Source organism: Pristiophorus japonicus, unplaced genomic scaffold, assembly GCF_044704955.1.
Source record: "Pristiophorus japonicus isolate sPriJap1 unplaced genomic scaffold, sPriJap1.hap1 HAP1_SCAFFOLD_2244, whole genome shotgun sequence".
Taxonomy (NCBI): domain Eukaryota; kingdom Metazoa; phylum Chordata; class Chondrichthyes; family Pristiophoridae; genus Pristiophorus; species Pristiophorus japonicus.
The window spans coordinates 1,042-24,011 of NW_027251956.1; the positions used below are offsets into that span (position 1 = coordinate 1,042).

Genomic DNA, 22,970 nt, shown 5'->3' on the forward strand with positions numbered 1-22,970 from the left:
ATGCTGTGGATATTCTCACCTCCCGACTCCCCCGAAGCCTTTCCGCCGTCGACAAGGCACAAGTCAGGAGCATCACGCGATGGGACGCTCTCTCTCCCACTTTGCCGGGATGAGTTCCGGCTCCCGACAAACACGGGAGAAGCTCCCGACAACCCGCCCAGGACAGAGCAGCCCCGCTCGATGGGCCGCGCTACCCAGCACCTCCGAACACTCCCTCCCTCCCCCACCGGCGCACCGTGGTTGCGGTGAGCACCGTCTACGAGACGCACCCCGCGGCAACTCGCCAAGGCTTCTCCGGCAGCAACCTCCCGAACCCGCCACCGCTACCCCGGCCTCGAAGGACGAGGGCATCAGGCGCACGGGAACGCCATCACCTCCACATTCTCCCTCCGAGTCTCACACACACACCATCCCTCGACTGGGAAATATATCGGCCGTTCCTTCATCGTGGCTGGCTCACAATCCCGCAACTCCCTCCCCCAACAGCGCTGTGTGGGGGGAGCACCTTCACCACACGGGACTGCAGCGGTTCAAGAAGGAGGTTCGGGTGTGGGCAATAAACGCTGCCCTTGGCCCAGAAGGACCGAGGTGCATTCTCGATCGCGCCTTTCGCGACCAACGCACGTCCCAAAGCGCTTTACCAGCCAACAAAGTACTCCTTTGGGGAGTGTGGTCGCTGTTGCATTGTGGGAAACGCCAATTGGCGCACAGCAAGATCCCACACCCAGCGATGTGACGATGACCCGGATTCATCTGTTTCAGTGATGTTGGTCGAGGGATAAATATTGGTCCCCAGGACACCGGGGGGGAACTCCCCCTGCTCTTCACAAACAGAATACAGAGCGTATTTTTAAGTTTACTTTATTAATTACAGCACAAACCATACACATACACAGCACTTGCAGTAACAGTATCATTTAAACCAGTCTTAGATACAGAGTGAAGCTCCCTCTACACTGTCCCGTCAAACACTCCCAGGGCAGGTACAGGGGGTTAGATACAGAGTAAAGCTCCCTCTGCACTGTCCCGTCAAACACTCCCAGGGCAGGTACAGGGGGTTAGATACAGAGTAAAGCTCCCTCTACACTGTCCCGTCAAACACTCCCAGGGCAGGTACAGGGGGTTAGATACAGAGTAAAGCTCCCTCTGCACTGTCCCATCAAACACTCCCAGGGCAGGTACAGGGGGTTAGATACAGAGTAAAGCTCCCTCTACACTGTCCCCATCAAACACTCCCAGGGCAGGTACAGGGGGTTAGATACAGAGTAAAGCTCCCTCTACACTGTCCCGTCAAACACTCCCAGGGCAGGTACAGAGTACCATTAGCCTTCCATGACATTTTTAGTGTTTTTCTGGGATCGCTGTCACCAGATCTCATCGTTCCAAAACAGGCTGGAATCGGGAGGGGAGAGAGGCAGAGAGAGAGAGAGACAGAGAGAGAGAGACAGAGCGACAGAGAGAGAGAGACATATATATAAACATATATATATATATATGTACAGAGAGACAGAGAGACAGAGACAGACATATCTGTATATATAGAGAGACATATATATAGAGGGAGACAGACCGAGAGAGACAGAGAGGCAGAGAGAGAGAGAGAGAGAGAACGAGAGAGAGGGACAGAGAGAGAGAGACAGAGAACGAGAGAGAGGGACAGAGAGAGACAGACAGAGACAGAGAGAGAGAGAAGGACGGAGAGAGAGACAGAGAGAGAGAGAGAGAGAGACACAGAGAGACAGAGAGAGAGACAGAGAGACAGAGAGAGAGTGAGACAGAGAGAGAGAGAGAGAGACAGAGAGAGAGTGAGAGACAGAGACAGAGAGAAGGACAGAGCGAGAGAGAGAGAGACAGAATGAGAGGGAGACAGAGAGAGAGACAGAGAGAAGGACAGAGACAGAGAGAGACAGAGACAGAGAGAGAGAGAGAGAGAAGGACAGAGCGAGAGAGAGAGAGACAGAATGAGAGGGAGACAGAGAGAGAGACAGAGAGAAGGACAGAGACAGAGAGAAGGACAGAGCGAGAGAGAGAGAGACAGAATGAGAGGGAGACAGAGAGAGAGACAGAGAGAGAAACAGAGACAGAGAGAGACAGAGACAGAGAGTGAGAGAGAGACAGAGAGAGAGAGAGAGGACAGAGACAGAGAGTGAGAGAGAGACAGAGAGAGAGAGAGGACAGAGAGAGAGTGAGAGAGACAGAGAGAGAGAAGGACAGAGACAGAGAGAGTGAGACAGAGAGAGAGAGAGTGAGAGGGAGACAGAGAGAGAGACAGAGAGAAGGACAGAGACAGAGAGAGAGAGAGAGACAGAGACAGAGAGAAGGACAGAGCGAGAGAGAGAGACGGAGAGAGAGAGCCTGTCTCGGACCCCGGGAGCTGTATACAAACACTAACACGACCCACACTGTGTGGATGTAAGAGGAAGCCATCCCATGCACAATAATTACCGAGAGCTGTGCGAACCGAACCGAATGCCAGCCCCGTCTCTCGATACATTTATTATACACCTATGTACAACACCGGGGGGGGAATCGCCCGCGACACGAACACACGCGCGCTGGGCGACTGGGCGCGCTGGGCGACTGGGCGCGACTGGGCACGCTGGGCGACTGGGCGCGCTGGGCACGCTGGGTGCGCTGGGCACGCTGGGCGCGCTGGCCAACGCCCCCGCCATTTGCGGGACTCTCCCTTCGCCAGATCGGAGGCACCCCTCCCCCCCCCGGCTCCTCCCCTCCCCTCCCCTCCCTTCCCATCGTGTCCCGCTGGGCAAACCTTTACCCCGCTCGCAGAACCGGAGGTTCTGTGACGTTCTCCGCCGGGGGGGGTGGGGGTTAAACCAGCGACGGCTGGCCCTGGGCTTCTGAACTCCAGCTCCTAGTGAGTCGCCTCGAGTGTGGTTCACTCGGTCCATTCCGGGGGATGAGGGGGTTTGACTTATGAGGAAAGGTTGAGGAGGTTGGGGCCTCTACTCATTGGAGTTCAGAAGAACGAGAGGCGATCTTATCGAAAGGTATCAGATTATGAGGGGGGGGCTCGACAAGGTGGATGCAGAGAGGATGTTCCCACTGATGGGGGAGACTAGAACTAGGGGCCATGGTCTTAGAATAAGGGGCCGCCCATTTAAAACTGAGATGAGGAGGAATTTCTTCTCGTAAATCTGTGGAATTCTCTTGTCTTTTGTAACTGGCAGGGTAGATGAAGGGGACCCAGTAGATGTCGTATATTCGGGTTTCCGAAAAAGACTTTCGATAAGGGCTAGTGGGTTTCGGGGGGTAACGTATCGGCAGGGAGAGAATTTGGTGCGGATGTAACTGGTAGGGTAGATGAAGGGGACCCAGTAGATGTCGTATATTCGGGTTTCCGAAAAGACTTTCAATAAAGGCTAGTGGGTTTCGGGGGTAACATTTCGGCAGGGATAGAGTTTGGTGAGGATGTAACTGGCAGGGTAGATAAAGGGGAACCCCAGCGGATGTCGTATATTCGGGTTTCCGAAAAAGACTTTCGATAAGGGCTAGTGGGTTTCGGGGGTAACGTATCGGCAGGGAGAGAGTTTGGTGCGGATGTAACTGGCAGGGTAGATAAAGGGGACCCAGTAGATGTCGTATATTCGGGTTTCCGAAAACTTTCAATAAGGGCTAGCGGGTTTCGGGGGTAACGTATCGGCAGGGAGAGAGTTTGGTGCGGATGTAACTGGCAGGGTAGATAAAGGGGAACCCCAGCGGATGTCGTATATTCGGGTTTCCGAAAAAGACTTTCGATAAGGGCAAGTGGGGTTCGGGGGCAACGTATCGGCAGGGAGAGAGTTTGGTGCGGATGTAACTGGCAGGGTAGATAAAGGGGAACCCCAGCGGATGTCGTATATTCGGGTTTCCGAAAAAGGGGGCGGGCAGGGAAGTGTGGAGCTGGGTCCATGATCGGGAGCGGGCCGCGATGGTCTTGCACGGCGGAGCAGGGCTCGAGAGGGGGGGCCTCCTGCTCCCAGCCGCTCACAACCTCCGTCACCACACACACACACACGGCCAAACACATGCACCGTCAATGTCAACGGTCTGTCAAGCAGAGGACGAGATCTCTCTGGCAAGGACGAGAGGAGAGGACGCACAGGGGGCAGGGGTGAAGGAGAAACCAGGGAGGGTCACACGAGCTCGGGGGAAAGGGGTCAGAAGAGAGACGATCCATCAGAATATTATCTGAACGGCGACAGATTAGGAAAAGGGGGAGGTGCAACGAGACCTGGGTGTCATGGGACATCAGTCATTGAAAGTTGGCCATGCAGGTACAGCAGGCGGTGAAGAAGGCAAATGGTATGTTGGCCTTCATAGCGAGAGGATTTGAGTATAGGAGCAGGGAGGTCTTACTGCAGTTGTACAGGGCCTTAGTGAGGCCACACCTGGAATATTGTGTCCAGTTTTGGTCTCCTAATCTGAGGAAGGACGTTCTTGCTATTGAGGGAGTGCAGCGAAGGTTCACCAGACTGATTCCCGGGATGGCAGGACTGACATATGAAGAAAGACTGGATCGACTGGGCTTATATTCACTGGAGTTTAGAAGAATGAGAGGGGGATCTCATAGAAACAAATAAAATTCTGACGGGACGGGACAGGTTTAGATGCGGGAAGAATGTTCCCGATGTTGGGGAAGTCCAGAACCAGGGGCTCACACAGTCTAAGGATAAGGGGTAAGCCATTTAGGACCGAGATGAGGAGAAACTTCTTCACCCAGAGAATTGTGAACCTGTGGAATTCTCGACCACAGAGAGTTGTTGGGGGCCAGTTCGTTGGATATATTCGAAAGGGAGTTAGATGTGGCCCTTACGGCTAAAGGGATCAGGGGGGTATGGAGAGAAGGCAGGAGTGGGGTACTGAGGGAATGGTCAGCCATGAGCATATTGAATGGTGGGGCAGGCTCGAAGGGCCCAATGGCGGGGGGCAGGCTCGAAGGGCCCAATGGTGGGGGGCAGGCTCGAAGGGCCCAATGGCGGGGGGCAGGCTCGAAGGGCCCAATGGCGGTGGACAGACTAGAAGGGCCCAATGGCGGGGGGGGCAGGCTCGAAGGGCCCAATGGCGGGGGGCAGGCTCGAAGGGCCTAATGGCGGGGGGCAGGCTCGAAGGGTCCAATGGCGGGGGGCAGGCTCGAAGGGCCCAATGGCGGTGGACAGGCTCGAAGGGCCCAATGGCGGGGGGGCAGGCTCGAAGGGCCCAATGGCGGGGGGGCAGGCTCGAAGGGCCCAATGGCGGTCGGGGCAGGCTCGAAGGGCCCAATGGCCTGCTCCTATTGTCGATGAGTCGGCCATTCGGCCCCTCGGGCCTGCTCCGATCATGGTCTCAGCTCCACCCCCCTGCCCCCCCTCCCCCCCTCCCCCCCTCTCATTTAGCGGTGACGAAACTGTCTTATCTCTCGCGTCACGTCTGCCTGTTTGGGCCGAGTCGCCAGCAGGTTGGCGCCAGTGTCGGAGGTCACTGGGGCTTGGCATAACGCCGTGCGTGTGGCCCGGGTCTTATTAATTGCAACGCGATCACTTTTTTTCTTCTTCTTCTTCTCCTTTTCCTCCTGCCCACACCCCCACTCTCTCTCTCTCTCTCGCTCGCTCTCTCTCGCTCTCTCGGGCACACGCAAGCTCCTCCTCGATCAGAAGGTCTGCACCAGCTGAACGGTGGGCAGGGCCTGGACGGTGTGGATGATCTGGACAGTCTGCAGCCCCGGGAGGGAGGGGGAGAGGGCGGCGGGGGCGGCCATGACGGCGGGGGCGGCCATGACGGCGGCGGGCGCCTCGTGGGTGCGGGCGTGGCGCTGGAGGTAGGAGGCCATGACGAAGGACTTGCCGCAGACCGGGCAGGGGTAGGGCCGCTCCGAGGAGTGGGTGCGGCGGTGGAGCAGCAGGTTGGAGGAGTGGGTGAAGGCCCGGCCGCAGTCCGGGCAGCGGTAGGGCCGCTCGCCGCTGTGGGTGCGCTGGTGCTGGCGCAGGTTGGACGACTGGGCGAAGGCCTTGTCGCAGAGCGGGCAGGGGTAGGGCCGCTCGCCCGTGTGCAGGTGCCGGTGGCGGGAGAGGCTGGAGGAGTTCTTGAAGGCCTTGCCGCACTCGGCGCAGGGGTAGGGCCGCTCGCCCGTGTGCTGGCGCAGGTGGTACTGGTAGTGGGAGGACCACTTGAAGGTCAGGCCGCACTCGGCGCACTTGAAGGCCCGCAGGCCCGTGTGCACCCGCTGGTGCACCGCCAACAGCGACGAGCGCTTGAAGGCCTTGCCGCACTCGCCGCACTTGTAGGGCCGCTCGCCCGTGTGTCCCCGCTGGTGGTAGCGCAGGCCCGACGAGCCCTTGAAGGCCTTGCCGCACTCGCCGCACTTGTAGGGCCGCTCGGGGCGCTGGGCGGGCAGCGGCGGCGGCGGCCCGACAGCGGAGGCCGCCGGGGGGGCGGGCCCCGGCCGCGGGCCCCGGCCGCGGGCGGGGGCCGAGCAGGTGACCTCGGCGCCGGCCTGCAGGAGGCGCTGCTGCTCGGGGCTGTGGCCGCCCCGCTGGTGGGCCAGCAGCTGGCTCAGCTGGGCGTAGGAGTGCTCGCAGCCGCCACACTTGTAGGCCGGCGCGTCCCGGCCGCCCGGGGCGGGGCCGGCCGGCAGGCTGACCTCGGCCGGCGAGAGGGGCGCCGGCTCCGCCGCGGAGGCCGTCAGCAGCTGCTCCCGCCCTCCTCCTCCTCCTCCCCCCTCCCCTACATCCTGCTCCTCCTCAATCGGGTATCGCTCCGGGAGGCGCGGGGCGGCGGGAGGGGAGAGGGACAGCGCCTGCGCTGGGGCGCGGCTGCGTGAGGGGGCCTCCGGGCGCCGGGCGGAGGGGTGGGTGCGGCGGTGGAGCAGCAGGTTGGAGGAGTGGGTGAAGGCCCGGCCGCAGTCCGGGCAGCGGTAGGGCCGCTCGCCGCTGTGGGTGCGCTGGTGCTGCCGCAGGTTGGCCGACTGGGCGAAGGCCTTGTCGCAGAGCGGGCAGGGGTAGGGCCGCTCGCCCGTGTGGACGTGCCGGTGGCGGGAGAGGCTGGAGGAGTTCTTGAAGGCCTTGCCGCACTCGGCGCAGGGGTAGGGCCGCTCGCCCGTGTGCTGGCGCAGGTGGTACTGGTAGTGGGAGGACCACTTGAAGGTCATGGGGCACAGGCCGCACTTGAAGGCCCGCAGGCCCGTGTGGACGCTCTGGTGCACCGCCAACAGCGACGAGCGCTTGAAGGCCTTGCCGCACTCGCCGCACTTGTAGGGCCGCTCGCCCGTGTGTCCCCGCTGGTGGTACAGCAGGGCCGACGAGCCCTTGAAGGCCTTGCCGCACTCGCCGCACTTGTAGGGCCGCTCGCCGCTGTGCGTACGCCGATGGTGCACGAGCCGGGAGGACCACTTGAAGGCCTTGCCGCAGTCGGGGCACTCGTAGGGGCAGTCGGAGGGCCCGCGGAGCAGGGGGCCGGGCTCCGCCATGGCTCCGGGCCTCGGGCCGGCCCCGCGCGGGATGCGTGCCGCGAGCGAGGGGGGCGCGGTTCTCCGGCCCGGCTCGGTAGGTCTCGCTGTGGATCGCGCCTTCGCTCGCTCGTTCTTCTTGCAACAGCCGGTCGCGTGGTCACGGTTCCTCCGGTCTTCCCTCCACGGCCCAATTCTGAAGAGTCAAGGTACAGAGGGGGTTAGATACAGAGTAAAGCTCCCTCTACACTGTCCCCATCAAACACTCCCAGGGCAGGTACAGGGGGTTAGATACAGAGTGAAGCTCCCTCTACACTGTCCCATCAAACACTCCCAGGGCAGGTACAGCACGGGGTTAGATACAGAGTAAAGCTCCCTCTACACTGTCCCATCAAACACTCCCAGGGCAGGTACAGCACGGGGTTAGATACAGAGTAAAGCTCCCTCTACACTGTCCCCATCAAACACTCCCAGGGCAGGTACAGGGGGTTAGATACAGAGTAAAGCTCCCTCTACACTGTCCCATCAAACACTCCCAGGGCAGGTACAGAGGGTTAGATACAGAGTAAAGCTCCCTCTACACTGTCCCATCAAACACTCCCAGGGCAGGTACAGGGGGTTAGATACAGAGTAAAGCTCCCTCTACACTGTCCCATCAAACACTCCCAGGGCAGGTACAGGGGGTTAGATACAGAGTAAAGCTCCCTCTACACTGTCCCAGCAAACACTCCCAGGGCAGGTACAGGGGGTTAGATACAGAGTAAAGCTCCCTCTACACTGTCCCAGCAAACACTCCCAGGGCAGGTACAGGGGGTTAGATACAGAGTAAAGCTCCCTCTACACTGTCCCCATCAAACACTCCCAGGGCAGGTACAGGGGGTTAGATACAGAGTAAAGCTCCCTCTACACTGTCCCCGTCAAACACTCCCAGGGGGCAGGTCCAGGGGGGCTAGAGAGTAAAATAACGCGGCGGATGGAGTGTACGTGGACTAACAAAAAGGCGTTTCGATGAATCGCCGTGTAATCCGGCCAGATTTCAAGCGCACGGAACAAGAGAGAGACAGAGGCAGCGGAGGGGGAGGGAATTGGGTGAGGGACAGGAGACCGAGAGTCGAGGTGAGCATTTGTGTTGGTGACGGGAGGTAGATTCTCAGGGGCGTTCCCTGCCTGCCCGCCCGCCCCCCAGGGCTGGGGGACCTGGGACCAGCGCTTTTCGCGATATCTGTTCGTGACTCGGACCTGGGGGTGCAGGGTCTCACAAAGTTGCCGGTGACACCAAACTTGGAAGGGCCGCGAACACTCCGCAGGAGAGCGAGCGACTGCAAGAGAAGAGAGAGTAAGAGAGAGAGACCGGCGGGGTGGGCAAGCAGAGGGCAAACGCAGTTTAGCGCAGCAAAAAACACGACATGAGGCGCACTCTGGTGGCGGCAGCAAATGGAGGCAGCGATAAGCTAGCGGCTCCGCTCCGAAAAGGGTTGTCCGTGAAACGGAGAGACACGGGAGCGTAAGAAACCGGAGCCAGGAGTCGGCCGTTCGGCCCCTCGAGCCCTGCTCCCGTCGTTTAACCCCATCGAGGCTGGTCCCGATCGTGGACCCAGCTCCCCCTTCCCCTCCCTCCCACCCGCTCCCCGTATCGGTGAAGAAAATTAAAGCACATGGTATTGGGGGTAATGTACTGACGGGGATCGAGAACTGGTTGGCAGACAGGAAGCAGAGAGTCGGGATAAACGGGTCCTTTTCAGAATGGCAGGCAGTGACTAGTGGGGTACCGCAGGGATCAGTGCTGGGACCCCAGCTATTTACAATATACATTAATGATTTAGACGAGGGAATTGAGTGTAATATCTCCAAGTTTGCAGATGACACTAAGCTGGGTGGCGGTGTGAGCTGTGAGGAGGATGCTAAGAGGCTGCAGGGTGACTTGGACAGGTTAGGTGAGTGGGGCAAATGCATGGCAGATGCAGTATAATGTGGATAAATGTGAGGTTATCCACTTTGGGGGCAAAAACAGGAAGGCAGATTATTATCTGAATGGTGACAGATTAGGAAAAGGGGAGGTGCAACGAGACCTGGGTGTCATGGGACATCAGTCATTGAAAGTTGGCCATGCAGGTACAGCAGGCGGTGAAGAAGGCAAATGGTATGTTGGCCTTCATAGCGAGAGGATTTGAGTATAGGAGCAGGGAGGTCTTACTGCAGTTGTACAGAGCCTTGGTGAGGCCTCACCTGGAATATTGTGTTCAGTTTTGGTCTCCTAATCTGAGGAAGGACATTCTTGCTATTGAGGGAGTGCAGCGAAGGTTCACCAGACTGATTCCCGGGATGGCAGGACTGACATATGAAGAAAGACTGGATCGACTGGGCTTATATTCACTGGAGTTTAGAAGAATGAGAGGGGATCTCATAGAAACGTATAAAATTCTGACGGGACTGGACAGGGTTAGATGCAGGAAGAATGTTCCCGATGTTGGGGAAGTCCAGAACCAGGGCTCACACAGTCTAAGGATAAGGGGGAAGCCATTTAGGACCGAGATGAGGAGAAACTTCTTCAACCAGAGAATTGTGAACCTGTGGAATTCTCTACCACAGAAAGTTGTTGGGGGCCAGTTCGTTGGATATATTCAAAAGGGAGTTAGATGTGGCCCTTACGGCTAAAGGGATCAGGGGGGTATGGAGAGAAGGCAGGAGTGGGGTACTGAGGGAATGATCAGCCATGATCATATTGAATGGTGGGGCAGGCTCGAAGGGCCCAATGGCGGGGAAGGCTCAAAGGGCCCAATGGCGGGGGGCAGGCTCGAAGGGCCAAATGGCGGGGCAGGCTCGAAGGGCCCAATGGCGGGGGACAGGCTCAAAGGGCCCAATGGCGGTGGAGGGGAAGGCTCGAAGGGCCCAATGGTGGGGCAGGCTCGAAGGGCCCAATGGCGGGGGGCAGGCTCAAAGGGCCCAATGGCGGTGGGGGCAGGCTCTAAGGGCCCAATGGCGGGGGGCAGGCTCTAAGGGCCCAATGGCGGGGGAAGGCTCAAAGGGCCCAATGGCGGGGGGCAGGCTCTAAGGGCCCAATGGCGGGGGGCAGGCTCGAAGGGCCCAATGGCGGGGGGCAGGCTCTAAGGGCCCAATGGCGGGGGGCAGGCTCGAAGGGCCCAATGGCGGGGGGCCGGCTCGAAGGGCCCAATGGCGTGGGGCAGGCTCGAAGGGCCCAATGGCGGTGGGGAAGGCTCAAAGAGCCCAATGGCGGGGGGCAGGCTCAAAGAGCCCAATGGCGGTGGGGGAAGGCTCGAAGGGCCCAATGGCGGGGGGCAGGCTCGAAGGGCCCAATGGCCTGCTCCTGGCCCCTTATTTTCTCTGTTTCTACGGCCGCGGGCTTCATCGGCCGAGAGTTGAGAAGGACGGACGTTGTGCGGAACCGGCACGCTGGAGCCGCGTGGCGAATTCTGGGCACCGTGCTCCCGGCGGGAGGTGAAGGCCTCGGAGATGGTCCGAGGAAGGTTGGCCAATGAAGGTTGGTCCCCCGGGGATGAGGGGCTTTAGCGACAGGCAGAGAGACCCGAGAAGCTGGGAAGGACCCCGACGGCAAGTTCCCTGGATTCTGGGGAGCGTCCCAGCAGATCGGACAACCGCAAAATGTAACTAACGCCCCTGACCAAAAAAACAAAAAAGGAGGCAGGCAAAAAGGCAGGGCACTATGGACCAGTCCGCCCGACATCTGTGGTTGGGAAAATGTTGGGAAAATGTTGGGAGTCCATTGTTGACAAAGCAGTCGCGGATCATTTTGGAAAAGCAAAATTCGGTCAGGCAGAAGTCAGCGTGGGTTCACGAAAGGGGGAAATCACGTTTGACAAACGTGCTGGAGTTCTTCGAGGATGTCACGAACAGGATGGATAAAGGGGGAACCAGTGGATGTGGTGTATTTGTATCCGCAGAAGGCATTTGACAAGGTGCCACATGAAAGGTTACTGCACAAGGTAAAAGTTCACGGGGTTTGGGGGTGGGGGGGGTAATATATCAGCACGGGTCGAGGATTGGGCCAACGGACGGGAAAGCAGAGGGTCGGGACAAACGGTTCATTCTCGGGTTGGCAAAATCGGCCACGAGTTGGGGGGGGCTGCGGCAGGGATCAGTGCTGGGGCCCCAGCTATTTACTGCACGAGATGGAAGTTCAAAAGGCGAATTGGATCAGTATCTGAAGGGGAAAAAATTTGAAGGGCGACGGGGGAAAGGGCCGGGGGGGGGGGGGGGGGCGATCGACTCCCTCCCACAATGCAGTTGGGCCAACTTGGCCGTTTTCCCTCAGGGTCTTGGCCATTTTTTTCCCCCCTCGGGCACTTGGCCAAATTTCCCCCCCCCCCCCCCCCCCCCAGTACTTGGCCATTGTTCCCCTCGGGGGGGGGGGGGGGGGGAGGGGTCGGCCATTTTCCTTCGGGAACTCGGCCGTTTGTCCTTGCCACTTGGCCGTTTTCTCCTCGGCACTTGGCCATTATTCCCCTCGGGGACTCGGCCGTTTTCCTTCAGGACTTGGCCGTTTTTCCCTCGGGCACTTGACCGTTTTCCTTCGGGACTCGGCCCTTACTTTGGCACTTGACCGTTTTCCTTCGGGACTTGGCCATTTTTCCCTCGGCACTTGACCGTTTTACTTCGGGACTCGGCCCTTTCTCCTCGGCACTTGGCCGTTTTCCTTCGGGACTTGGCCCCTTCTCTTCGGCACTTGGCCGTTATTCCCTCGCGGACTTGACCGTTTTCCTTCGGGACTCGGCCCTTACTTTGGCACTTGACCGTTTTCCTTCGGGACTTGGCCATTTTTCCCTCGGCACTTGACCGTTTTCCTTCAGGACTTGGCCATTTTTCCCTCGGCACTTGACCGTTTTCCTTCAGGACTTGGCCATTTTTCCCTCGTGGACTTGACCGTTTTCCTTCGGGACTCGGCCCTTACTTTGCCACTTGCCCATTTTCCTTTGGGACTCGGCCATTTCTCCTCGGCACTTGGCCGTTTTCCTTCAGGACTTGGCCCCTTCTCTTCGGCACTTGGCCACTATTCCCTCGCGGGCTTGACCGTTTTCCTTCAGGACTTGGCCCCTTCTCTTCGGCACTTGGCCACTATTCCCTCGCGGGCTTGACCGTTTTACTTCGGGACTCGGCCCTTTCTCCTCAGCACTTGACCGTTTTACTTCGGGACTCGGCCCTTTCTCCTCAGCACTTGACCGTTTTACTTCGGGACTCGGCCCTTTCTCCTCAGCACTTGACCGTTTTACTTCGGTACTCGGCCCTTTCTCCTCAGCACTTGACCGTTTTCCTTCGGGACTCGGCCCTTTCTCCTCGGCACTTGACCGTTTTACTTCGGGACTCGGCCCTTTCTCCTCAGCACTTGGCCGTTTTCCTTCAGGACTTGGCCCCTTCTCTTCGGCACTTGGCCGTTATTCCCTCGCGGACTTGACCGTTTTCCTTCGGGACTCGGCCCTTACTTTGGCACTTGACCGTTTTCCTTCGGGACTTGGCCATTTTTCCCTCGGCACTTGACCGTTTTCCTTCAGGACTTGGCCATTTTTCCCTCGTGGACTTGACCGTTTTCCTTCGGGACTCGGCCCTTACTTTGGCACTTGACCATTTTCCTTTGGGACTCGGCCATTTCTCCTCGGTACTTGGCCGTTTTCCTTCAGGACTTGGCCCCTTCTCTTCGGCACTTGGCCACTATTCCCTCGCGGGCTTGACCGTTTTCCTTCAGGACTTGGCCCCTTCTCTTCGGCACTTGGCCACTATTCCCTCGCGGGCTTGACCGTTTTACTTCGGGACTCGGCCCTTTCTCCTCAGCACTTGACCGTTTTACTTCGGGACTCGGCCCTTTCTCCTCGGGCACTTGACCGTTTTACTTCGGGACTCGGCCCGTTCCTCCTCGGGCACTTGACCGTTTTACTTCGGGACTAAGCCCTTTCTCCTCAGCACTTGACCGTTTTCCTTCGGGACTCGGCCTTTCTCCTCAGCACTTGACCGTTTTCCTTCGGGACTCGGCCCTTTCTCCTCAGCACTTGACCGTTTTCCTTCGGGACTCGGCCTTTCTCCTCAGCACTTGACCGTTTTCCTTCGGGACTCGGCCTTTCTCCTCAGCACTTGACCGTTTTCCTTCGGGACTCGGCCCTTTCTCCTCGGGCACTTGACCGTTTTCCTTCGGGACTCGGCCCTTTCTCCTCGGGCACTTGACCGTTTTCCTTCGGGACTCGGCCCGTTCCTCCTCGGGCACTTGACCGTTTTACTTCGGGACTCGGCCCTTTCTCCTCGGCACTTGGCCGTTTTCCTTCAGGACTTGGCCCCTTCTCTTCGGCACTTGGCCGTTATTCCCTCGCGGACTTGACCGTTTTCCTTCGGGACTCGGCCCTTACTTTGGCACTTGACCGTTTTCCTTCGGGACTTGGCCATTTTTCCCTCGGCACTTGACCGTTTTCCTTCAGGACTTGGCCATTTTTCCCTCGTGGACTTGACCGTTTTCCTTCAGGACTTGGCCCCTTCTCTTCGGCACTTGGCCACTATTCCCTCGCGGGCTTGACCGTTTTACTTCGGGACTCGGCCCTTTCTCCTCAACACTTGACCGTTTTCCTTCGGGACTCGGCCCTTTCTCCTCAGCACTTGACCGTTTTACTTCGGGACTCGGCCCTTTCTCCTCAGCACTTGACCGTTTTACTTCGGGACTCGGCCCTTTCTCCTCAGCACTTGACCGTTTTACTTCGGGACTCGGCCCTTTCTCCTCAGCACTTGACCGTTTTACTTCGGGACTCGGCCCTTTCTCCTCAGCACTTGACCGTTTTACTTCGGGACTCGGCCCTTTCTCCTCAGCACTTGACCGTTTTACTTCGGGACTCGGCCCTTTCTCCTCGGCACTTGACCGTTCCTCCTCGGGCACTTGGCCACTATTCCCTCGCGGACTTGACCGTTTTCCTTCGGGACTCGGCCCTTTCTCCTCGGCATTTGGCCATTATACCCTCGCGGACTTGACCGTTTTCCTTCAGGACTTGGCCCCTTCTCTTCGGGACTTGGCCCCTTCTCTTCGGGACTCGGCCCTTGGCCACTATTCCCTCGTGGACTTGACCGTTTTCCTTCGGGTCTCGGCCCTTTCTCTTCAGCACTTGGCCGTTTTCCTTCAGGACTTGACCGTTTTCCTTCGGGTCTCGGCCCTTTCTCTTCAGCACTTGGCCGTTATTCCCTCGCGGACTTGACCGTTTTCCTTCAGCACTTGGCCCTTTATCTTCGGCACTTGGCCGTTTCTCCTCAGCACTTGACCATTTTTCCCTCGGGGACTTGACCGTTTTCCTTCGGGACTCGGCCCCTTCTCCTCGGCACTTGGCCGTTATTCCCTCGCGGACTTGACCGTTTTCCTTCGGGTCTCGGCCCTTGCTTTGGCACTTGACCGTTTTCCTTCAGGACTTGGCCCTTTATCTTCGGCACTTGACCGTTTTCCTTCAGGACTTGGCCGTTTCTCCTCGGGCACTTGGCCGTTTCTCCTCGGGCATTTGGCCGTTTCTCCTCCTCTCGGGCACTTGACCGTTTTTTCTCGGCCTCTTGCGTCCGCCTGACCCTTGACCCGGGGCTGGGGAGGGGGGGGGGGGGAGGGGTTGAAATCAATAACTAAGAGTGACTTGCAAGGGAATGGATGGGAAAGAAAGGCACTTATTGTGACATAGTTAAGGCCAGGCCCCAAGTGGGAGGTGGGGGGGGGGGGGGGATACTGGCCTGCCCCTTTAAGAGGGCCACCCAGCCATCCCATCGTTTACATGGCAGTCAATGGGCGCGCTCTTACCCGTCTCCAGGGCAACCAGGCTTGGCGCGAAGCCGCGCGCCCGCTCGCCAACCGTCCGCCGCTTCAAATCCCAACGGCTCGGGCCGCTCGAGCCGCCAGCTGCCGGGTCCGGCCTCGTACGCGATGACGCCAGCGCGCAAGACAATGGTTCCTCCCGCTCCCTCATTGGCCGGCCGCCCACGTGGTGCCGGCCCTCTCCCGCCCCACGTTGGGTTGCCACCCGGCGCTGATTGGCTGCCTCTCTCGCGCCTGGCGCTGCCGATTGGTCGCCCTGCTGCGCCCGCCCACCCCAGCAGTTCAGCTCCAATCACAGCCCGCATTTCATCGCGGGGTTGGTAGGGGGTGGGGGGGGGGGGGTGGCGCCGCGCCGCTTTGTAAGCCCCCGTCCCATTGGCCCGTTTTAATAAAGCTTATTTTAACGCTTCAAATTCATTTATTTCTTCCTTTTACGCCCCATTCGGGACACCAGACCGTCGCCCGTTCTGGGTCGCCGGTTTTCTTTGCCGAAACGGCAGGGGAAAGGGTTTTTTTTGCCGCTTGGCCGCGCCACGCCCGACCTCTGACCCCCGGCCCTCGGCGAAGAGGGCCAAAAAAAATGGCCAATGGCCGCGTTGGCTCCCCACCGTCTCCTGAGGGGCAAGCTGAGCCGCCGTTGGGTTCTGACACCTCCCCCACCCCCCCGCCGAGCCATAGCCGTGTGCCCCAACCCCAATAATTGGGGGAGAAGGTTGAGGGGGGGTGGGGAGGGGGAACCAGCCCTGGGCGGACGCCAATGGGAGCACGAAAAAAAATGCTCCTCCGCCATCTCCCCGCTCCTCCGATTCTGGCCACCCCCACCGGCGGTGCAGTAGGTAGCGCCGCCGGAGGGGGCGGTCACCGTCATCGGCAGTCCCCGGGGAACCGAGGAAGACTTGCTTCCCCACTCGGAACACGCGGCTGGCTGAACAGTCCCGATAGACGTCGAGGGAAAGCGGGGGCGGGGGGGGGGGGGGCGGGTGGGACAGGTTTGCCGCACGCTGCCTCGCGCTGGCGTTCCGCGCGCTCGCAATTGGCGACGAGAAGCGAGGTGCTCGGCGCCCTCCCCGGACGCACTTCCTCCGCTTGGGGGGGCGGGACCGGTCTTTGGGCCCAAGGGGGCTCCCAGGTGTCGGTGGGGGGGGGGGGGGGATGTTGCACTTGACCAAGGGGAGGCCTTTGAGGGTGGTCCCTTGTCACGCTCCCTCTGCCCCACCTTGGGGGCTCGCTGGCCCGTGAAGGAGTTCCGAGTAGAGCGCTCGCTTTGGGGAGTCTGGTGTCTGGGGGGGGGACGTGCGGACAATGTGGCCCTGCCCAGCGGAGCTGGTCCAGTGTGTGGTCAGTGCTTGGATGCTGGGGATGTCGGGCCTGGTCGAGGACGCTAACGTTGGTGCGTCTGTCCTCCCGGGGGATTTGCGGGATCTCGCGGAGACAGCGTCGGTGGTATTTCTCCAGCGACTCGAGGTGTCTACTGTACACGGTCCGTGTCTCTGGGCCATACAGGAGGGCGGGTATCACTACAGCCCTGTAGACCATGAGCTGGGGGTGAGGTATCTACTGTACACGGTCCGTGTCTCTGGACCATACAGGAGGGCGGGTATCACTACAGCCCTGTAGACCATGAGCTGGGTGGTGGGTTTGAGGGGCCTGGTCTTCGAACACTCTGTTCCTCAGGCGGACGAAGGCTGCACTGGCGGGCGGTGTTGGCCCTCGTCGCCAATGTCGGCCCTTGTTGACAAGAGGCTCCCGAGGTATGGGAAATGGTCCTCGTTGTCCAGGGCCGCGCCGTGGATCTTGATGACTGGGGGGGGGGGCAGTGCTGTGGGGTGAGGACAACCCTGTGGAGGACCTTTGTCTTACGCATCTTTAGCGTAAGCCCCGCGCTATCGTACGCCGTGGTGAAGATCTCGACGATGGCCTTGGAGTTCGGCCTCTGAGCGTGCGCAGACGCAAGTGTCGTCCGCCTACTGCTGTACCTCGACGACCGAGGATGGGACGGTCTTGGATCTGGCCTGGAGGCGACGAGGGTTTTTAGCGCGTAAAAAGGGTTTGAGACGACGTATCGTTGGACTGCACCCAGGTCAGCTCCCCGACCCGTGCAAAGAAGGACTGCTTGAACCCTCGGGTACAGACCCGGCGTTGAGTTTTTATTTCAAACACTCCATTACACGTACAGTTGATAATTTTGCGATAATTACTTCTTCAATAAGGAGGGAGAAGTGTAACATGGTGCTCCACCCGGTGGACAGGCGACGTACTGCGACTACCGGCACAGATAGTGAAAGGGTCACAGTGCTAATTTGTCCGCCATGCCTTGAGGATATATCGCAGATGGAGCATGGGGAAACCAGCCCGCTTGCCCCGTGCCGTACGATGGTCACATGCTCTCCGATCCGGACGTCCCGCGAGAACAATCCCGAGGGGCGGTTCCTTGGCCCTGACGAGTCGATCCACTTCCATCAGGCGGATCACAGAACTGCGCGAGAGGGAAACACGAACTTAAGTAACAGTCCGTCAAAAAATCCGCGGATTCTGGGCCCAGTTAGAAACATAGAAAACAGGTGCAGGAGCCGGCCATTGGGCCCTTCGAGCCTGCCCCCCGCCATTGGGCCCTTCGAGCCTGCCCCACCATTCAATATGATCATGGGCTGATCATGCAACTTCAGTACCCCACTCCTGCCTTCTCTCCATACCCCCCTGATCCCTTTAGCCGTAAGGGCCACATCTAACTCCCTTTTGAATATATCCAACGAACTGGCCCCCAACAACTTTCTGTGGTAGAGAATTCCACAGGTTCACAATTCTCTGGGTGAAGAACTTTCTCCTCATCTCGGTCCTAAATGGCTTACCCCTTATCCTTAGACTGTGTGAGCCCCTGGTTCTGGACTTCCCCAACATCGGGAACATTCTTCCTGCATCTAACCTGTCCAGTCCCGTCAGAATTTTATATGTTTCTATGAGATCCCCCCCTCATTCTTCTAAACTCCAGTGAATATAAGTCCAGTCGATCCAGTCTTTCTTCATATGTCAGTCCCGCCATCCCGGGAATCAGTCTGGTGAACCTTCGCTGCACTCCCTCAATAGCAAGAATGTCCTTCCTCAGATTAGGAGACCAAAACTGAACACAATATTCCAGGTGTGGCCTCACCAAGGCCCTGTACAACTGCAGTAAGACCTCCCTGCTCCTATACTCAAATCCTCTCGCTATGAAGGCCAACATACCATTTGCCTTCTTCACCCCCTGCTGTACCTGCATGGCCAACTTTCAATGACCGATGTCCCATGACACCCAGGTCTCGTTGCACCTCCCCTTTTCCTAATCTGTCGCCATTCAGATAATATTCTGCCTTCCTGTTTTTGCCAACCAAAGTGGATAACCTCACATTTATCCACATTATACTGCATCTGCCATGCATTTGCCCCACTCACCTAACCTGTCCAAGTCACCCTGCAGCCTCTTAGCATCCTCCTCACAGCTCACACCGCCACCCAGCTTAGTGTCGTCCGCAAACCTGGGAGACTTTACACCCCCGGTTCCCTCGTCCGAATCACAAACTCACAATCCCATCTCAACGCCAAACCCAATTTCTCGATCAACCAATCAATGGCTGGCCAATGGCGTATGATGCGGGCAAGCGAGAGGGTCAGGCACTTTGGCAGAGAGAAAAAAAAAATCACAGAGCACGTTATAATTGAAACGGAGAAAGATTGTCAAGGTCCCCGCAGCGCAGCGGGGCCCGGGGGGGTGAACTTGGACATGGAAACACAGACAATAGGCGCAGGGGTAGGCCATTCGGACCTACCTTCGAGCCTGCACCGCCATTCAACAAGATCATGGCTGAACACCTCCCCCCTCTCCCTCACGTCCCCTGCACACCCACCCCCAACCTCCTCCCACCCCCCGGCCCAGACTAAAGGACCACATCCAACTCCCTCCCGAGCACATCCAATGAACTGGCATCAACACCTCTCCGCGACAGGGAACCCCACAGGCCAACAAGTCCCCGAGTGAAGAAGGTCTCTCCCCAATCCCAGCCCCAAACAGCCCACCACCCCGGCCCCCCGCGCCCCCCCAGACCTCCGCTGCAATGTGGGCCCCCCCATGAAACACAAAAAGGTTAGTACGCAGGTACAGCAAGTGATCAGGAAGGGCCAATGGTATCTTGGCCCTTTATCGCAAAGGGGGATGGAGTATAAAAGCAGGGAAGTCTTGCTCCAGTTACACAGGGTATTGGTGAGGCCACACCTGGAGTACTGCGTGCACAGTTTTGCTCTCCGTATTTACGAAAGGACACACTTTGCTTTGGAGGCAGTTCAGAGAAGGTTCACTCGGTCGATTCCGGGGATGAGGGGGTTGACTTATGAGGAAAGGTTGAGGAGGTTGGGGCCTCTACTCATTGGAGTTCAGAAGAATGAGAGGTGATCTTATGGAAACGTATCAGATTATGAGGGGGGCTCGACAAGGTGGATGCAGAGAGGATGTTCCCACTGATGGGGGAGACTAGAACTAGGGGGCATGGTCTTAGAATAAGGGGCCGCCCATTTAAAACTGAGATGAGGAGGAATTTCTTCTCTCGGAGGGTTGTAAATCTGTGGAACTCGCTGCCTCAGAGAGCTGTGGAAGCCGGGACATTGAATATATTTAAGGCAGAGATAGACAGTTTCTTAACCGATAAGGGGGCGGGCAGGGAAGTGGAGCTGGGTCCATGATCGGATCAGGCCACGATCGTATTAAATGGCGGAGCAGGGCTCGAGGGGCCGAATGGCCCACTCCTGGCTCCTCCAACAGACCCTCCGACAGTACGGCACTCCCTCAGTACTGCCCCTCCGACAGTGCAGCACTCCCTCAGTACTGCCCCTCTGACAGTGCAGCACTCCCTCAGTACTGCCCCTCCGACAGTGCGGCACTCCCTCAGTACTGCCCCTCCGACAGTGCAGCACTCCCTCAGTACTGCCCCTCCGACAGTACGGCACTCCCTCAGTACTGTCCCTCCGACAGTGCGGCACTCCCTCAGTACTGCCCCTCCGACAGCGCAGTACGGCACTCCCTCAGTACTGCCCCTCCGACAGTACGGCACTCCCTCAGTACTGCCCCTCTGACAGTACGGCACTCCCTCAGTACTGCCCCTCCGACAGTGCGGCACTCCCTCAGTACTGCCCCTCCGACAGTGCGGCACTCCCTCAGTACTGCCCCTCTGACAGTGCGGCACTCCCTCAGTACTGCCCCTCCGACAGTACGTCTCCCTCAGTACTGTCCCTCCGACAGTACGTCTCCCTCAGTACTGCCCCTCCGACAGTACGTCTCCCTCAGTACTGCCCCTCCGACAGTACGTCTCCCTCAGTACTGCCCCTCCGACAGTGCGGCTCTCCCTCAGTACTGCCCCTCCGACAGTACGTCTCCCTCAGTACTGCCCCTCCGACAGTACGTCTCCCTCAGTACTGCCCCTCCGACAGTACATCTCCCTCAGTACTGTCCCTCCGACAGTACGTCTCCCTCAGTACTGCCCCTCCGACAGTACGTCTCCCTCAGTACTGCCCCTCCGACAGTACGTCTCCCTCAGTACTGCCCCTCCGACAGTACGTCTCCCTCAGTACTGTCCCTCCGACAGTACGTCTCCCTCAGTACTGTCCCTCTGACAGTACGTCTCCCTCAGTACTGTCCCTCCGACAGTATGTCTCCCTCAGTACTGCCCCTCCGACAGTACGTCTCCCTCAGTACTGCCCCTCCGACAGTACGTCACTCCCTCAGTACTGTCCCTCCGACAGTACGTCTCCCTCAGTACTGTCCCTCCGACAGTACGTCTCCCTCAGTACTGCCCCTCCGACAGTACGTCTCCCTCAGTACTGCCCCTCCGACAGTACATCACTCCCTCAGTACTGCCCCTCCGACAGTACATCACTCCCTCAGTACTGCCCCTCCGACAGTACGTCTCCCTCAGTACTGCCCCTCCGACAGTGCGGCGCTCCCTCAGTACTGCCCCTCCGACAGTACGTCTCCCTCAGTACTGCCCCTCCGACAGTGCGGCGCTCCCTCAGTACTGCCCCTCCGACAGTGCGGCGCTCCCTCAGTACTGCCCCTCCGACAGTACGGCACTCCCTCAGTACTGCCCCTCCGACAGTACGGCACTCCCTCAGTACTGCCCCTCCGACAGTGCGGCGCTCCCTCAGTACTGCCCCTCCGACAGTACGGCACTCCCTCAGTACTGCCCCTCCGACAGTACGGCACTCCCTCAGTACTGCCCCTCCGACAGCGCATCTCTCTGGCGTTCATCGATGGCCCGTGAATGACCAAGGATGCTTACAGCGGGCGTCGATCTCCAAAAGCTCGCTGCGTTCAGAGAATCTCTCCCGTCCCTCTTCTCTCCTCCGATACGCGCAGCGAAAGAAATGGTTGCCGCCCCTGGCTACGTTCTGGACGTGAAACGTGACGGACACATGGCCCGGACGGGCCTTCTTGGACAGGAGCGGGGAAGTTGACAGTGTCTGGTACAGGTAGAATTTGCGCCCTCTTTCGGTGCTGGGTGCCGTGCACCTGATCCTTACGGACGCCCCCTCCAGAAATTCCTGCTCGCCTCCCTCCAAAGAGATCATCGGTCTGGGCAAGTCACCTTGAACAAGAAAAGAAACAGGTCATCGAAACATAGAAAATAGGTGCAGGAGCAGGCCATTGGGCCCTTCGAGCCTGCCCCCCGCCATTGGGCCCTTCGAGCCTGCCCCCCGCCATTGGGCCCTTAGAGCCTGCCCCCCGCCATTGGGCCCTTCGAGCCTGCCCCCGCCATTGGGCCCTTCGAGCCTGCCCCCGCCATTGGGCCCTTCGAGCCTGCCCCCCGCCATTGGGCCCTTCGAGCCTGCCCCCGCCATTGGGCCCTTCGAGCCTGCCCCCCGCCATTGGGCCCTTCGAGCCTGCCCCCCGCCATTGGGCCCTTCGAGCCTGCCCTCCCCGCCATTGGGCCCTTCGAGCCTGCCCCCCCGCCATTGGGCCCTTCGAGCCTGCCCCCCGCCATTGGGCCCTTCGAGCCTGCCCCCCGCCATTGGGCCCTTCGAGCCTGCCCCCCCACCATTGGGCCCTTCGAGCCTGCCCTCCCCGCCATTGGGCCCTTCGAGCCTGCCCCCCGCCATTGGGCCCTTCGAGCCTGCCCCCCCTGCCATTGGGCCCTTCGAGCCTGCCCCCCCGCCATTGGGCCCTTCGAGCCTGCCCCCCGCCATTGGGCCCTTCGAGCCTGCCCCCCCGCCATTGGGCCCTTCGAGCCTGCCCCCCGCCATTGGGCCCTTCGAGCCTGCCCCCCCGCCATTGGGCCCTTCGAGCCTGCCCCACCATTCAATACGATCATGGCTGATCATGCAACTTCAGTACCCCACTCCTGCCTTCTCTCCATACCCCCCTGATCCCTTTAGCCGTAAGGGCCACATCTAACTCCCTTTTGAATATATCCAACGAACTGGCCCCCAACAACTTTCTGTGGTAGAGAATTCCACAGGTTCACAATTCTCTGGGTGAAGAAGTTTCTCCTCATCTCGGTCCTAAATGGCTTACCCCTTATCCTTAGACTGTGTGAGCCCCTGGTTCTGGACTTCCCCAACATCGGGAACATTCTTCCTGCATCTAAACCTGTCCCGTCCCGTCAGAATTTTATATGTTTCTATGAGATCCCCCTCTCATCCTTCTAAACTCCAGTGAATATAAGCCCAGTCGATCCAGTCTTTCTTCATATGTCAGTCCCACCATCCCGGGAATCAGTCTGGTGAACCTTCGCT

The 22,970-nt window shown here is 59.0% G+C and overlaps 2 protein-coding genes across 3 annotated transcripts; both read right to left on the bottom strand.

Moving 5' to 3' along the window:
- Window positions 1–5,529: 5,529 nt before the first annotated feature.
- Window positions 5,530–15,318, bottom strand: LOC139245610 (zinc finger protein 628-like). 2 transcript variants are annotated; one of them, XM_070871202.1, is made up of 2 exons: window positions 15,201–15,318; window positions 5,530–7,616 (listed from the first exon to the last, which is right to left on the bottom strand). In XM_070871202.1, exon 2 carries the CDS (start codon window positions 7,439–7,441, stop codon window positions 5,627–5,629), a length of 1,815 nt encoding a protein of 604 aa, XP_070727303.1. In that variant the 5' UTR covers window positions 7,442–7,616; window positions 15,201–15,318; the 3' UTR covers window positions 5,530–5,626. The 2 variants fall into 2 exon arrangements, with proteins under 2 accessions (XP_070727303.1, XP_070727302.1); XM_070871201.1 differs by lacking the exon at window positions 15,201–15,318 and adding an exon at window positions 11,988–12,637.
- LOC139245611 (neurofilament medium polypeptide-like) lies at window positions 13,854–15,520 on the bottom strand. Its single transcript, XM_070871203.1, has 3 exons — window positions 15,201–15,520; window positions 14,744–14,990; window positions 13,854–14,360 (listed from the first exon to the last, which is right to left on the bottom strand). The coding sequence occupies exons 1-3, from the start codon at window positions 15,518–15,520 to the stop codon at window positions 13,854–13,856; spliced, it is 1,074 nt and encodes a 357-aa protein (XP_070727304.1).
- Window positions 15,521–22,970: the final 7,450 nt, after the last annotated feature.

What these genes read in the sequence shown, in the direction of transcription:
- LOC139245610 (XM_070871201.1), bottom strand. Translation starts at nt 12,214, where the DNA reads ATGGCCAAGTCCCGAAGGAAAACGGTCAAGTGCCAAAGTAAGGGCCGA. An exon ending in GAAAACGGTCAAGTGCCAAA is followed by an intron (nt 7,617 to 11,987) that starts GTAAGGGCCGAG and finishes TTGACTCTTCAG; the next exon opens with AATTGGGCCGTGGAGGGAAG.
- LOC139245611 (XM_070871203.1), bottom strand. Translation starts at nt 15,520, where the DNA reads ATGCGGGCTGTGATTGGAGCTGAACTGCTGGGGTGGGCGGGCGCAGCA. An exon ending in CCTGGTTGCCCTGGAGACGG is followed by an intron (nt 14,991 to 15,200) that starts GTAAGAGCGCGC and finishes CCCCCTCCCCAG; the next exon opens with CCCCGGGTCAAGGGTCAGGC. An exon ending in CGCGAGGGAATAACGGCCAA is followed by an intron (nt 14,361 to 14,743) that starts GTGCCGAGGAGA and finishes AATGCCGAGGAG; the next exon opens with AAAGGGCCGAGTCCCGAAGG.